General features: G+C 29.1%; 1 protein-coding gene across 4 annotated transcripts in view; it reads left to right on the top strand.

Moving 5' to 3' along the window:
- Nucleotides 1-17,276, top strand: part of dysc (dyschronic) — a 154,647-nt gene that overhangs the window by 63,475 nt on the left and 73,896 nt on the right. For all 4 annotated transcript variants that reach the window (XM_064356601.1, XM_064356602.1, XM_064356600.1 and 1 more), the window contains exon 5: nt 3,655-3,876. In XM_064356601.1, the coding sequence (XP_064212671.1) occupies nt 3,655-3,876 (222 nt within the window). The remainder of the gene's footprint in view (nt 1-3,654; nt 3,877-17,276) is intronic.

The raw sequence follows: 17,276 nt of genomic DNA, 5'->3' as shown, positions 1-17,276 counted from the left end.
GTTTTTAAGTTTTTTAACTTAACTTAAGATTATGTTTTTAAGTTATTTGAAAATCAACATACATATAAAAGAATTTTGTATATAAATTAGGCACTTTTAAACTATTTCTAAATGCTACCTAATGTAGCATTTACTTCACAATATACTTGAAGTGAGTAGTAAAAGTAAATACTGCAGAGTTTGTTTTATGTACTTTGGTATATAGAAGACAATACTATGGAAACTTCCAATTATCTGTAGTATTTGCTTCATCGTGAAGTATTTACTGAAGTTTTTGCGAAGTTGCTCAAGGAGTAACTTCGATTTCGTCATTTCGTCAAAAAACTGTTTAATACAGCTATTTTTACCAATTATAATATAAATCATAGACAAATACGTAGAATATTATGATTAAAATAAAGCAGGATTCTTCTAGTGGATCTATCATCTATAGGAAATCAAAAAGAATCAGAAAATGTAATAAAAATGGAAATATTTAAAAAAAATCTCGTTTATCCTGGGTTTGAAGAAAGTGTTGAGGATTTTCTTCTAAACCAGTGCGTAAAACTGAATCTGCAAAAAGGATAGCGCATACCCAGAGACCAAGAGCAGTAAGGGGGTGCAGATTGTACCAACAATACTAAAATAATAATAAAAAATTAATATTCTTTAACAAAGCATCAATCCTTCGCATTTGCTTCCCAACATTATTTTTACTCTCACTCATGGACAAAATGATAACTACAGACTGATCCAGAAATACTGAGTCTGTTGGCTACACTGGACTTAAATTTTTAAGGATACCAATGGAGTACTCTTTCAGTTAACAACAATTTAACATTCTTGTGGGGTTGTAGGTCAAATAATTGTCAAGAGAAATCGAATTCGGTTACAGTGTTGCAAATTACGAGCACAAATACTTTCAAATGTGTTGCCAACAGACTCAGTATTTCTGGATCAGTCTGTATTAACTATTAACCTAATATTTCAACGAAACAAGTACTATTTCATCTATTTCTAGATTTTCTAGGCAATTTGGTTCATTTTTAAGCGAAGAATCGGTAAAAACAACTTCAATAAGGCAATTTAAACTTATCCCAAACGAATTATCTTGTATTCACAAGCCATTTGTCTTAAGCGAGTCATTATTTTAAGAATCTACAAATGTAAACAAATTTAAAAATTGGGAGATTCTAAGGAAGATCATTATTATTTGACATTATTTTCCGAATTGACGCGGTCTAACCCAAAAAGACCTAGATCTTCATCTGACTCTAGCCGCGAAAGCTTACGTTTTTTATTTTGTTTCTAAAAAATGTGAGAGGGAATTTTTGGAAATGAAGGTAGTATTTTAACGAAACCATAGTAAAGCGATGTGGGGTTACAAATTTTCAGTCGTCTCTAAGCGTATTGGAATAAAGCGATTTGAGGTATTTCTAATCCATTTGGCTCGCTTTGCTTGTTTTGAAGTTTTTACATACGATTTAGATTATTTTAAGTGGGGAATCTTGGAAAATCTTATTTTGGGCAAATGAAAGAGATCTAAAATAACTCAGTTCGATGCGTTTCTAGATGATTTGGTTTTGTTTAAGTAACAAATTTAAAAAAATCAACATGTATAAACGAAATCAAAAATTAGGCAATTTGGAACTATGTATTTTCTGTTTTCTTAACGCTCTGACAAATTTGAAATCAGGGAATTATTAAAAAAAAAACAAGCGCTGTTTGATGTATTTATAGGCAGTTTGGCTCATTGATAAATGATAAGCGAAGAATAGTTGAAAAACAAGTTTTTTGAACGAAACGAATGTCCAAAATGGGGCACAATTACCAAAAGATTTGGTACATTTCTTAAGACACTGGTAGGTAGCTAATTTGCTTTGCTTTTAAGATGATTGGTTTATGTTAAGAAAGGAATCTTAAGAAATCAACATTTATATAAACAAATCTAATGCAAAAACTAGGCGATATGAAACTATTTGCAAACTCTCTGACAAATTTTTAACTATGAAATCATTGGAAATATCGCGCACCTAAGAAAATCGCGATTTCTAATTAAATAAAAACATATTGCATTTTACACGCCTGACTGTACATTCGAAGGATATCTCCCCTAATTTTTTGGTAATTTTTCACTTGCAGAAAACAATAGTAATTAAATAAAAAGTAATTTTCGACCAAAATCAAATTCTAAATTTTATACTAAACCACGCGTATTCACTTCAGATAATTGTTTACGAAATTAGCGAAGAAAAATACCAATCAGATTTTGAAGTAAACGCACTTTTACATTTTAACTTTAAAAATTATTTTTATTTATGAGTTGCTACTTGTGGCGTCGTAAATTTAGGTGACAATGTGAACTGTAATTGGGGTAAGATTGTAAAAGATTTCGTTGGGATATTTCAATGCAGGCATCAGTTTTATTGCAAGACTGTAAATAAGGGGCTTCAAAAAGGTCGGCTACTGGTAACTGACAAATTATACCATCTTCTAATAAATCACGGTCTAGTTCGCCTCTAAATAATAAAGACCGATTATTTCACCAACCAAGTATAAATTTATAATTCTGATACCAGCATTCGATGAGCTAGCAGGTAGGGATTCATTTGGTCTAAAAACTTTTTAGTTATATTAACAATTAGTGCCCAAAAACTCACAAAACTGCTACGACTTTATTTATTAACAAAAAAATTTAATAAAAATCAAGAATGGTCCTTATCAACGTACAGGCTGGTATGTAAAATTTCAGGATTTTTATTTCATCAGGTTGCCCCACCCAAGAAACAAGCGCTATTGGATGTATTTCTAGCCAATTTGGTTTATTTTTAAGCGAATAATGAGGCCCGTTTTTTGAGATTTAGTTTGTTTTTAAGAGCAAATAAGTCATTAAAAGTCGACTTATTTAAACACAAGTTCCAAAATATAACAGTTTGATGTAATTTTAAGTGATTTGGGATCTGATCTAAACAAAAACTTTATCCAACTCAAAACACTTTAACGAAACAACCGTCAAAATAAGGAAGTTGTTCTCAGACGAGAAAATAAAATAAAATTAACGATTTTTAAGAAAACAAAATTAAAAAATAGTTAACCATTTTAACGAAATCAGTTTATTTCATAGTAATAAATGCCAAAATAAGGCGACTTCTCGCAAGTTGGCGAGTTTTTAAGTAAGGAAGGATCGTTAAAAATCAATCTATTTAAACGAAAAGCAAGAACTTCAAACTTCTTTCGGTCTAGTCTCAGCTTCCAATAAGACTTTTTAACTATAAATTCAGTATCTAGTTTCGCCGCCAAGTTTACATTACATAAAGTGATCTAAGACTTTCTTTCTCCAGCTTTAACATTTTTGTTGGTGCAAAGTCACTTTTCTGCTTTGACTGAAGACTAAATAAAGTTAAATGTAAATGATCAAAGAGAGGGATCCAGAAACCACGCACAAATACTCCGAATGCAGTACACGCCAAGCCTTCTTGTTTGATGTTTCCGTAAACACGAATGAAGCAAACGAAATTGGCGTATTGACATATCAGAAGGAGCATTTGCCGGGAAGGAAGTGGTGCACCTCAATATTCCCGATGGTATCGCTCCAAGCATGCTAACTGTTCACTTCCATAGATGCACGCAATATTCCCATTTGAACCTTTAACATCCAATTTCTACTTGTTCCAGATGTTGAAATCCTGCCGGAAGTTGAGCATGACGGTCCGCTCGCCCACGCTTCCCTCGGGATTAACTTGCGGAGGAGCCCCTTGGCAAATGCGACAGACCTGTTCCTGGATGGACCGCCACGGGAGGCCAGTGTCGCCTCCTTTGGAATACGCACGAAGTGGGCAAGGGCCAAGGCATGGTGGCTATGGATGGAAAGGGAACAAAGACAGGAGCATACGAAGGGTGAGTTTTATCACAAAAAATTATCTAATCACAATTTTATTTATAATGCGTTAATGAGAATTAAGTTGTCTTTTAAGCTCAACAAATTAAATTACCTGAAAAATGAACTGAGCTTTGTCAAAAAATCTTATTTTTGATACACACATGATTTAAAAACAATGTCTAAACTGAGTTTATATTATTCAAAAAATTTGTCGTGATATCAAAATGAGCTTGTATGAGATTTATGTGGTCACGAATGGAGAATTACTAGAAACTATAAATGTAAAAAAGAAAACTATTTACGAAAAATTTCATTGAAAATAGAATTGAACCAGAATCGTTAAATTCCAGAAAATGCGTCTGGCAAGACCAACTGACCAAATTTTTTCTTATACTCGTATTAGTTATTTACGAATATTTTACATATCCACAATTAGAGTTAATTTGTCAAGTCAAAACGTTTGTAAGGTAAAATTATACCAAATTACTGTAACTCTAAGGACCGGTTTATTAAAATTTAATTCGTTGTTAAAAGTTAACAACGCGAATGGACGAACCAAATTGCTTTGGTCACGTGATCTGTTATTCACAAATTTAATTGCGAATTAAATTAATGGCGCTTCTATAATCCGGAGCTAAAATTTATGTGCATACGTGTTTTTAGTTACCCTTGTAGGTATATAATAGATGATGAGATATAACAGATATTTTTTATAGATTCAGATAAATTTATTATTTCAAATAGTTCTTGTAGATCTCCCAGTCCATACCCGAAAGATAAAAATAATTAAAATTTTTATTAGATACTCAAATTAATAAGATTGTGTTTTTTGAATATTATTGATAAATGTTATTGTTAGCCTTGTTAGTTATTAAAAAAATGTTTTTACAACAGAAGAAAATATTTTTTCAAAAACAAAACAGAAGAAAATAGTTTACCTAACTATTAGCTAATAGGTAATATAATTAATATACTTTCAATAAGAGATCTCATCATTAATACCTATTTGATAATTTTATTTAAAAAAATAATTCGGTAAAATGCGACGTTGGCGTTTTTATAGTTTTGAAATAGCTAATAGTCACTTTTGCGATATATACAAGACTCATTTCAAGATCAAAGTGAGTCTGGAAACTGTCTAGTTGTCAGTTGATTTCGGAAAAAACGTAATATATCAGCTCGTCAGGAAAGTGTCTTAGCTTGACTCGGAGGCCTTACAGAAGTACTCATACGCTAAAGCATTCTCTTTTTTTGCAACAGGCCTCCTAGTCAAGCAAAGAACCACTTTCCTGACTCATAATGTAATCTTTTATTGTTATATTATATATTTTTTATTTACTTTTTATAGAAGATTACTATTACTATGTTTATCATTATTGTTTCAATTTTCTCAGTACTTGACCTCTATATCAAAACTTTATCTATATCAAAAATTATTATTTAATAATTATTTACGTACCAAGTCAGTAAAGTAATTCTTTATCTAGCGAGTCTGAGATTATGTGCCAAGCGATTAAAGCGAGCGAAACGAATAACACACGAATTCGATAAAAACACTATACTGAAGTAGCACATACAAAATTTTATTGCCAACTGTAGAATTTCTAAAGACGTCTCTAGCAACTTCTTCTGAATTTCAGGCGGTGTGCATTGACTATCTTCTCATATTATATTTTCTACTTGATGAACTAAAATGACAACACACGACACAAACATCAACAACATGAGAACATAACTTTAATTATAAATAATCGCGTTTTCAGTTGTTTATTATTACTATAAATAAATATTTAGTATCAGTATTAGCTCAGGTATTAGTATTTTACCTGCCGCATTTGCGCATTTATTTGTTTGTTTACTTCCGAAAATCGCTATAATGCATGTATCTATTGACGGTTGGCGATAAAAATCTACTAATAAAAGTTTTTTTAGTAAAAAATCCATTTTACTCTTATGTGGAATATTTTAGTTTTGATTTTTCTTATACTTATAATTTCTAATTTTTCACTTAATTGTTAATTAATTTTTTCTAATTTTTTTTACATTGGATTGTTTACTTATGTAGTTTATTCACTAAACTTATGTCAAATCACTTAGTTTTTTGCACCAAGTAGGTACATTATTCCTCATTGACAATTATAATTATTGTAACTATCAAATTTTTGTTTTTGTAATTTTGTTTCTTATTATGGCTTATGTTAGTGTCATTGTGTTTATCATTATCATTTATTCTGCGAAGTGTTGCGGCCAATAATGTAATAAATAATAATAATAATTTATCGTTTTGATTTATTATCTATTCCACAAATGTAGCAAAATATAAATAAATAATTTGTAATAAAAGGAATGTACAATTTTTTTTCTTATTAAAACACCTACTACTATCTCAAAATTCTATAAAATGCTTCTAGTTTCATTTACAACGATTGGATGAATACAATTAAAATTAATTAAAAGACATAATAGAAAATTATGAAGAAAATTAAAAAATAATTAACGAAAAAATTTCGGCTTGTAGAAAGGTTTTGAAACGTAAAACTAATTGAGGTAACGTTGCACTTTTATTAACTTTCTGTAACATGCGATTTCGGGGGCATAACGAATAAAATAATTTTGAAAATCTTGATATTGTTAACACTATATTATCCAGAAATACGAATCTGTTTTAAAAGATGTTTTGGAAAATAGATGTTAATAGCTTATCAGTTACTTTGAAATTCAATATTTATACAAACTGATTAATGAAATTAGGTACTGTCAGTTGTTTTATTTCATTATTTTAATATTATTACAGAAGATAATTCAAAAACTGTTCATTTGAGCTTAGTACTCGTATTTCTATAATGTGTTTTTATTCTCATCTAGTTAATTTTGAAATTAGTTTACATGTAAAAAAATTTATGCCGCTTTGCTGAATAGAATTTTCTGTCAATTAATGTCAAAACTGTCAGTTGTGAAATTTACAAATTATCAATTAATTAATTTTAAAAATTTCGTAAAATAGCCACTAAATTGTTACACTATGCAAGAAAACACTTTTATTGTCGAAACCTATTTCTGAATTGGAAAATGGTAATATTCGGTGTCTAAATGCCTGTCATTAATTCTACAAAGCAGCATTTCTAATTATACATCGGAAATTACCAGACGACTAGATAAGAATAATTTACAAACACATTGTATATGTGACATTTTTCAATAAATATTGCATCAAATACTTATGCGTATTATTGTAAAAGAATCCGTTTTAGGATTAATTTCTATAGGAAACCAAACTGCTGAAACTAAGTATATTAAATTAAATAATCTTTTCATTAGATACTTTAATATTTAAAAGTAGCCAACTAGAAATTTTCTTTGATTTTTTTTAATTTATGCGTATTTTGTTAATAACATTGCAAGATGGGGTTTATTACGTCCAGAAAAATATAACACCAAATTAAAAAAGACTACGTACAGCTTAATTTCTTAACTTAAAACCTGAAACTGGGAAGACTAAAGTCAAAAAACTTTAGAAATATTATATGAATCAGTTTTTTTCATTGTTAAAAAGTGAAATATTAAAATTATTTCAGAACCAGGATAATGGCTACAGCGCAAGCTGTTCATAAATGCGTCTACAGAAATAATATTTAATTTTTTTGGATAATTTAATAATTGTGGAACATCTACAAAGTTTACAGAAAAACGAACTTCTTCTTCCAATTTTTTTCCTCGTACCTAATTCTTATTAACAATTTGACAATCGAGGACTTTTTTAGAACCAATGTTCAACAACATACATTATTATTGGACAACTAGAAATACTAAATATCTATATTTGCTACACTTATAAATAAAACTTTTCAGAATCTAATTTGTGAAATTTTATTGAATAAACCAGACAATGAGTTGTTTCAACTATGTAAAAAAATCATTTGCAAAAATGACATGCAAATATTTTTTTCTCAAATATTCACATCTAAGCAGTAGTTTATTAGGAACGATATTTTATAAAAATAAAATAAAATCTCGACTAGTCGCTTATCTTTCACAAAACTAAAAATAAATCAAAAATTATTTAGGAAATGACAGTTTACAAATAACGAGTGTTTTTTCTAAGTTCAAATATTTAATAGTATCAAAAATTAAGATGGAATAAGTTTAAACTACATCTTTTGCGACAGCAAAAGCGAGAAAAAAAAATTATTCTTGTATACTTAAGGTATTAATAATGTTGTTGCTTATTCCATAGATACGAGTAGAAGTAGTACATTTATTCTACAAGTGATTATTATACAGTACATTATTTGATTTAGTTATTTTTTATCTTACTAATAGAATAGAGTGGCCATTTGGTGATTTTTTATTCTATCGGTGAAAAAAATTAACAAAAATTTCTCAATGCACCTATAAGAGAAAACGTTGTTTTATACACGTAAGGAAAAGTTGGCATTATCTGCTTGTGATTCGTTTCAGAAACACATCACTCGCAGATAATGAACAACTGGTCTTTACTTGTATAATAAACTACTATTATAAATCATTTGATTAAAAAGTGGTGCATTTCATTTTTTTTTTAATTACTTACATGTGGAAGAAATGTATGTAATCATGTAATTTTAAGATCTTGTAAATAAAAAATATACAAAAAAGTACAAAGTATGTACTACTCTTCCTAGCTCACTACGCCTCTGGCGTGTTTAACTATGTTTATGACCACTTGGCAATAAATCCGTGAAAAGCTGAAGATGCAGACATAAAAGCCACGGACTTTGACAAATAACGCGAGAAAAATGATGCGATATTTGCTACAGTGTCACATTGAAATACACCGATTTTACGAGAGGATGCTTGTGATCCACTTTGTGTTGAGATTTATGATGATGAACAAACATGCAGGGCTGATACGTACTTCTCGGTCGGCTACTTCGTATTATTAATCTTATCTTCGTGGCTCGCTTTTAGAGTTTAATTTTCATTAGGGATCACCTCCTATTTAATTAGTTAATGCTTAATACCTATATGTATCGAACAATGGCGGAGCATTAGGCATTTAATCTTCTTTAATTAGCAAATACGAGTATTCTATGACATGACATGACGCTAGTTGGCGGAGTAATGGATGTGGCTAGAGATCATATTTTGAGTGCTTACATAACATGCTTGTTACAGGATTAACATGTTATTTGAATTAACACGGTGTTAAAGTGTGATATTAATAAATAAACATTGAAAAAATAAAAAATTGAATAGAATATTATCACAGTTGTTAATAATTACAAGAAGTAGGTAATATGAAAAATTTTACATCAATAATACACTAGCTAGATAATATGAGATAAAACACTATTTAACCAACTAATGCACTTAATTAAGTAGGTGTATATTTTGAAAATACATGACAGAAATTAAATATTTCTCTATTAGATTTTATTCCTCTTTAAAAAAAACACAAAGAACAAAAAATAGTATATAAATTAATTTAATAAACAAAGAAGAAGCCTTTTCCAAGCTAAATAATTATTATTTCACGTTAATTTATCATAACAAGACCGGGACAAGTTATCTCTGACATCCGAAACAGAGAAATAAAAACTAAATACCAAAATCATTATTACACTCAGTATTATTGTTATAAACAAATTTTTGCATACTCTTCTAAAAGTTTTCTATTTCTATATTCAACATTAGAACTTGAACCACTTCAGACAGCTGTTAAATGAATAAAACATAAAATTAGAGAATAAAACTATAATAATGATTCAACAATTATTATTAACATGACCAAAGTTGAAAAACAAAATCCAACCCATATATAAAAAAGTTTTTCAACCTAAGAACTCCACTTTGATGGAATGGTTACATTGAATTTATTATTAACATGTTTTCGGTTTTTTATTTATCAATATTATACATTATTATTATAAGTGCAATCTCATCTAATCTCAAATTGAATTTAAGACACACACTTAAAAACATCTATTTTTGTAGCCAGTTTGTGTTCACAGATTTATTTTTTTATTTATTCAATTACGACAAAACTATTTAACAATATTGCAATATTTTCGACCACATTCATGTAAAATGATCTCATGAATCGATTGGCGTTGGGAAAACTGCAAAATTCGTAATAGTTTTCAATTTATCAACTGAAATAAATTTGGTCTATTTTTATCTTTATTATTGCATTTTTCTTATAAAATACGTAGTATTAGTCGCAGAATAGTGTTTTTTTTTAATTTGATGAAAATTTCGTAGATACAGTATGTATTAGAGTGATCCGAAAAAATTTACCTAACGAAACAGTTTTGTCCTAGTGAAAAAATAAAAATTCCGGAACCGTTTAATAAATGATAATTAAGCTTAATTCGAAGTTTGTTTTGATTTTTGCTATAGTTTACAAATAAAAAAACAAGAAAACTTGTTGTACTTTCCACTTTTTAGATCTCGATTTCAAAGACATATCTCGTAAAAAATCAATTTTTCAAAGCGTAAGTTGCGGCCAAACGGAAAAATATTAGGCGAAAAAGTACGCATTATGTTTAAGGCTGCTGTTATGTATAGAGGAATATTTTTTTTTTCTTATTTTCTCAACTAGGGCAAAACTATTCGAGAACTTGGATTTTTTTGGATGTTTGGATGTTTTTAACTACACTTATGTATAAGTTATGTCTAAAGTGACCCATGAAATGGATTGGCTTCGATAAAAGCGCAAAATTTGTAGTAGTTTTCTATTTTTCAAAGGAAATATTTTTGCATTTACTGGAAAACTGTTAGTCGCTCGACAACAATCTTTTTTTCAAAAGATAGAAAGTGAAAAGGGCTTTTCAATGATACTAGCTTAATATACCGGGTGTCCCAACTAAAATTTGCATTCCCTGAAATTTTCAATCTCGACCAAGTTTTTAAAAACTGCTGCAATTTTAGTTTAAAGTTGGACTAAATTTTTTCTTAGTTTTAAAGTTATTTATGCATGCTTTCTGAGCTCATAGCTACCCCTTTAAAAAATTTAAATGACAGGAAGAAGGGTCTAGTTCATTTTGAAGATGATTTCATTGTTGATGCAACTATGTCCTTTTTTTCACTTTTGAACGATTTCTTGTTGAGAATTTTGAAGTTTAAGTTTCATTAAAATTTTCAAAATTGTCAGTGTAAAATGCTCTCAGTTAGCTTTTGGAAAAATTTTTTGGTATTGACGGACTCAGAGATGCTATCATATCTGGACTACTGTTTTTAAAAATCTATTGTACCATTTTCTGGAAATTGGGGGTGGACATCATTTTAGCAATACATTAGTTAAAATGATTTGTTTTCTCATAACTACTTTTATTTCCTCTCACAGCAACTAGTCAATGTTCTCTAAAAGAAATCGTTTAAAAGTGAAAAAAATAGTATTTGCTATTTAAATGTTTTAAATAGTGGTTTGTTACTTTAAAGTAACATCATTAGCGCAAATATTATTTCTAAATCCGTTCATGGCAAAAAACGTTTAAATTTTGAACGAGGTTGAAGATTAACAATTTTCAAAATATTAATGACCATAAATCAATTTCATGATTCTACACAATAAATCAGCCAAAATTATAAAAAAGTACATGGTTGCATAGACAACTTTAAAATGATGTGTCACTCGACCCATCTTGCCATTTAAATTTTTTAAGTGGTAGCTCTGGGCGCCAAAGAGATGCAGAAAAAACTTTGAAAGATAAAATTTGGTATAAAATTGAGCTGTTTCAGCATTTTTTCTAAACTTAGACGAAATTAGAGATTTCAGCTAGTGCAAATTTTAGTTGGGACACTCTGTAGTTAATGCTAATGATTCCGCAGTTATTCCAGGTATCGAAATTTGACCAATGCTTAAAAGCATCGAAAAAATCTAAGATTTTTAAAAAAATTATTAAAAAATGTTACGATATGTATACAACGATCCGAAAAATTTGTTTGACTAAACCAATTTGACTTACGACTTTTTGTTTTTGGATTTTGAGTCTTGTTCAAAATAGTTGTTATAGTAATGGGATAAGTTTCTACGGACTGTTTATAAAAGAGTGTAGGATCACAGATGGTTCTGGAATTGGAATTTGCCCCACTTAATTATTTCATTTCCATGAAATTTCTGAAAAGTACCAATTTTTATCTATACGGGTAATCAGTAAAACCATTTTTTTATAAACTAACATTTTTCGTTGTGTGTTGAAAGAAGCGGCAAGCTTTTAATACCTACTACGATCTTACATTCATTTATAGACAGATGAGAACATTAAAAAAAAGAAACTTATTTTAGCAAAATACTATTCAAAAACTAGTATTTTTATCTGAAAAGAATATGCTTAGTGACATCCTTTCTGCTTTAGGTTTCTAGGTTTTTGCTAAATTATTTTTAGAAGAAATACAAGCAGAACTATCGTAAGCTTCTAGTGTGACAAAAATTTCCTAAGCCAGCACAGCCATAGTTATACCGTATATTTTTTATGTAGAGTAATACACGTAATAAATTATAAAAATTTAAAATGTTGTCATAAAACTATTAAAACAAAAGAAATAACTGGATCTTTGACGACTAAGTCGTATTTAGTTAAAAACCTTAATTCCAATTATAAATTTGCTAAAAAATAAAATCTACTAGTATTTTTCCACTACTGAAAATTTGATTTTTTAAATTAAAAGTTATATTTAATTTTAAATTTAAATTACTTGTACAAAACTAACACGAAGAACAAATGTAATAAATGAAGGCGAGAAGGTATTTCCAATATTAATCTGATCCTGGACCTGTATGTAAATACTTAAACATAAATAAAGAAGGAATATAAAATGCTTCTCTATTATAGTGTGTAGCTAATTTTATACTTGAACTAGCAATTATTTAAATATAAAATCATCCTTCGATTAGTAAATTGCCTAGTTAGTAAGCTGCAAAGAAAGTTCCTAAGACTTTACACTTCTTTCGCCTTCAATCATCAAAACAAACGAGCCCAGTGTTTTATTATCCGATTTAAGTTAGTAAATGCATAATATCTCAGTAGCCAGTTCTTGCAGCGCAGCATTTAAAGGGAAATTTTGCACTTTAACCCCAATCTGCAGGCATATTAGACCGAACTGCAAAGAAATGAAACCGAGAAGTTGCGGAAGTAACGAGTAATAAGCCACAACTGGTTGAATAAAAATCAATGGCGTACTGCAGAACGTTGTAAAAAATTCCTGGATAAAATCACGAGAGAGTAATTTAATAAAACTTGTTTCATTTCGTCATGTCATAAACGCGTGTCTGCTTTTTTTTTCAATTTCGATTTCCAAGTTCCAACTATCAGAGGTTTGTTTGTAATCCATCATTCAGCGCATGCAACGGCAAACAATAACTTGAAGACAATATAAACCTCGATATAGCCTACAATACAATATAAATTGTGTTAGCATACATCTCATCAAGACAGAAAACACATAGTCTAAGCAAAAAAATTGTAATGCAGACAACATCATTGTTCGCTTGTAGACAATAAAGCCAACGAAATAACATACCTACAGGAGTGTGGACACGGTACTAACTCATCGTGGGCAACTAACCATTATAGTACCGCCTAGTACAATAGTTGGACAAGATCTTAAGCAAAATAAAATTAGGCTTGCTTAATGACTCCATTGAATCTTTCCTGTGGCAAAAATCACGAATAATACGACACACAATTATTTTCTAAACAGACAACGTTTAGTTTTTAATTTAATAAAGTCAGGTTTCGCTTTGTCCCGAGATATTCTAATATCAAGTGCCTTCAAGTTATTCGGAACAGACGAGAGACGAAAATATTGAAAACTTCTTGCCGTGTCAGTCAAGATGAAACAAACTTTTATTGAATTTGCAAGACCTGAAACAATAGTCGCTAGTTTACGTGACACATATTTTAGTTAGCCCCGGAAAAATCAATAGTAGGAATGAATTGAGGAAAGAAAATTAAAAAGCTGCAGGAAAATCTTTGTCGTAAAGCCATCAAAAACATTGCAGTCATAAATCTAAAAAAACAGCAACAGGTATAAAGCTTTGGAGCAATTTTCGTCGATTGTGTTTTGTTTTAATGAGAAGATTACTTTGAGAAAAAAATTAATATCAGAAAGTTTCATCAAATTTTATGAAAGAAGAAAAAACAGACGTGGTTACATTAGTGTCAATATTTTTACATTATTGAAGTTTGTACTTACTTTCATAAAGGAGTTTTTTTATGTTTATCAACTTCTGAATTAATCATAATATTTTTTTTTGTTTTTGGGGAGTTGAAATAAATTAATTAAGAATACAGAGTGGTGCATTTATTTTTTTAGAAAAACGACATATTTTATGATCTAGTTTTTTGAGGAAATAATTCTTATTAAAAAAGTGCATCCCGCTTTTTTTTTCAATTTCTAAACCAAAGTTAACATCTTAGCTAGGTCTCGAAAAATCAAAATATATCGCCAGTCTTTACAATAAATGTAATCGTGCGCAAAATACAGTTTGATATAAAAATGGCTTTTTTTGCTCATTTTTGCACATCGTACTTGTTTCTAGCAATAATTAATAACAAATCGCAAAAAAAACATTTTGCATACAATCATATTTTTTAAAATACAGGGTGAGTCAATAGTGTGTTATTTCTGACATGTCCAAAGCTGCAGCCCAAAATACCAATTGCACTTGCCACTTGGACACTTTGTTTAATTTTTAAAATCATTAATTGAATCAAGATTGGTTTTTTATCTCTTCAATAATAATAGTTCATAATGAACTTTCAGGAAAACTGTCAAACTAACTTGACAATATTCAGTACGATAAGACCAATATTGTAATTTTGGAATTTTTTAACGATTGCCGGTCTGGTCAGCTGGAATTAGTATTTTTCTAGTATTATTGGCTGCATATCAAAAAAATCAGAAATAAAAAATAAATAATCAGTAATAGGTATACGAGTTAAAAAAAACTTACACAAGAAATTTTAAAAAAGTATAAAGACTAACCCGAAACTTAAAGATTAAAAGCTGTAAATGCAAATAAATCAGATATAAAAAGGTAAAAACCTAAATGGACTTAAAGTGAACATATCCGAGAATAAAAATTATGGAGTCTGTTAAAAATATATTTTTACTGTAGTATTTTAAAAACTAACGATCATACAGAATATTTTTGGGGGCCTTTCTTGAAACAGGCCGTAATTGTGTTACGAAATGTTTGCTCAAAACAACATTAAAAAACATTTAAAAAATAAAAAACAATTAGCGACGTAAATATTTATTAATTAAATTTAATTGCGAGTGTAAGGACTTGTAAAAAACGTCTGGGAAAAATTACATACTCCTACATAGAGCAAAAGTCGTGTGATTATTGGTTTCTGTGATACAATAAAAACTTACTTTTAATTGACTAAACCTGTACCTTCTACAATGTCAGATTTTTTCCAGGCAACTTAATTTTCCATTTTTAATATAGTTTTTTCAATTTGTTTTTTTTGACAAACCTATAAAGTATTGCTCTATTTAAACATTTGCTTACCTAAAAATTTAATTGAATATCTGGTTATGTTTCTTGGAGAAAAATCCAAACATTTTTTGCCATTAAACTTTTTAACTCGGTTTTTGTCTTTTATCACCACATTGTCAATACACAGGAAAGTGTCTGACATTTTTGAAGCACCCTGTATATTCTCTTTACGAAAGTTGAGCATTAATTTACAAATATGTAAATTTTTCTAACATTTAAAAAATTAAAACTAAAACCAAGGAAATTGATAATACAAACATTCATATTGAAAACTCGATAGATTCGAATTAAAAATTTGCAAACTTATTTCAACCGAGAAACCTAAAATATTTAAAATTCATAAAAACTCAAATAAATTTGAATAAAAAAAACTTGGAAAACCATTCAATACCTAAAAATGCTAAATTAAAAAAACTCATTGTTTAAAACTAAGAATCTGCAAGTATCAGAATTACAAATGAAACTTATGAGCAGAAGTTTAAAGTTTAAAATATTAATAAACCAGTTAAATAAATGAAAATATTTAAAAATAAGAAATTCAAAAATCAAAAACTTCTTATACTTCGTGATCTTGAAGTGAATGTTTTTTTCAGTCTTTAATTGAGTTGTTTGTTGGGTTCTTTATTTTCTCTCATTTTAATTTTATAATTCGATATGCAACACAACTTTAGGTATCACAGTCTTAAATACAACAAAATTAAATAAAAAATTCAATGCTTTATTTCTAAAAGAGTACGCAGGTTCAGTTAATTAATGCGCAAATAAAACCTAAACTGGTATTTAAAGTAATTCTGAAACAGTTAAACACAATTATTTATTTGAAAACTCGATGGATTCGACTGATTTCGATTGAAAACATGTAAAAAGTGTCATTAACATTTTAATTAATTACAACATACTCATATTATCTAGTCTAAAGGCCGATTTATAGCAAGCTTTGTTAAAATTTAATTCGTGATTATAAGTTAACAACGCGAATGGACCAACCAAATTGCTTTACTTTGGTCACGTGATTAGTTAACCACGTATTTAATTGAGGATTAAGTTAATGACGCTTCTACAGAGTGTTTCACACAACGTTACGAGTCCTATACCTAATGTACGCACCCAAATATACAAAAATCAGTGCACAATACAGGGTGCTCAAAAACTGGCGCACCAACTCAGTGGTACGTTATTGAGAAGCAAGTGCAGATTACGGGAAAAATGTTGAAAAAATTCCTAAAGTTATATTTTAAAAAAATTAAAATTTATCTAAAAAATCACAATGTGTAGATGTGCCAACACTGGGAATTATTTCCTAGGAAACCGTTTCAAAAATAATTTATTTTCATTGTTGCTCAAATTTTATTGCGATCATGACTGTTAGACAACGTTGCCACATATCATTTATCTAAAATTAGTTATTTATCAATAACTTTAATACAAAGATTATTTTTACTATTTTTACCATTATATGTAACCACTTCTCTACCACACACCATTGAGTTGGTGCGCCAGTTTTTGAGCACGCTGTATATACGAAGAATACACATTTAATTATTTAGTTTTTGGAAACTCATGACATTGATAACTAATCAAGCAAATTAGTGTTTCATGAATTGTCATAAATTGGTGTTTTCAGAAACAATTTTGATGTGTTCTATCTAGAAACGGAATGAGTATGATTCAAATCTATCTAACTCAATTGCTAACTAACTAAAATTGTTTAAAGGGCTGAACAATCTAGAGAAAACTATCTAATTTTTCAAAATTTGTAATCAAGTTCATATTGGAATATGTATTGTTGATAGCATTTTACAGGCGCAAGCCTCGTAAAACTACGTGAAACAGCCTGTATAAACCGGTCTTTAGGGTACCATTACAAGTTGGAAAACATAGGGTACCACTAAAGGTTCCTATGTAACTTAATTTTTTTTCTTAAATTTT

This window comes from Tribolium castaneum, chromosome 5 (assembly GCF_031307605.1).
Source record: "Tribolium castaneum strain GA2 chromosome 5, icTriCast1.1, whole genome shotgun sequence".
Taxonomy (NCBI): Eukaryota; Metazoa; Arthropoda; class Insecta; order Coleoptera; family Tenebrionidae; genus Tribolium; species Tribolium castaneum.
The sequence above is the reverse complement of the archived record's forward strand: the minus strand, read 5'-3'. Positions and strand labels throughout refer to the sequence as shown.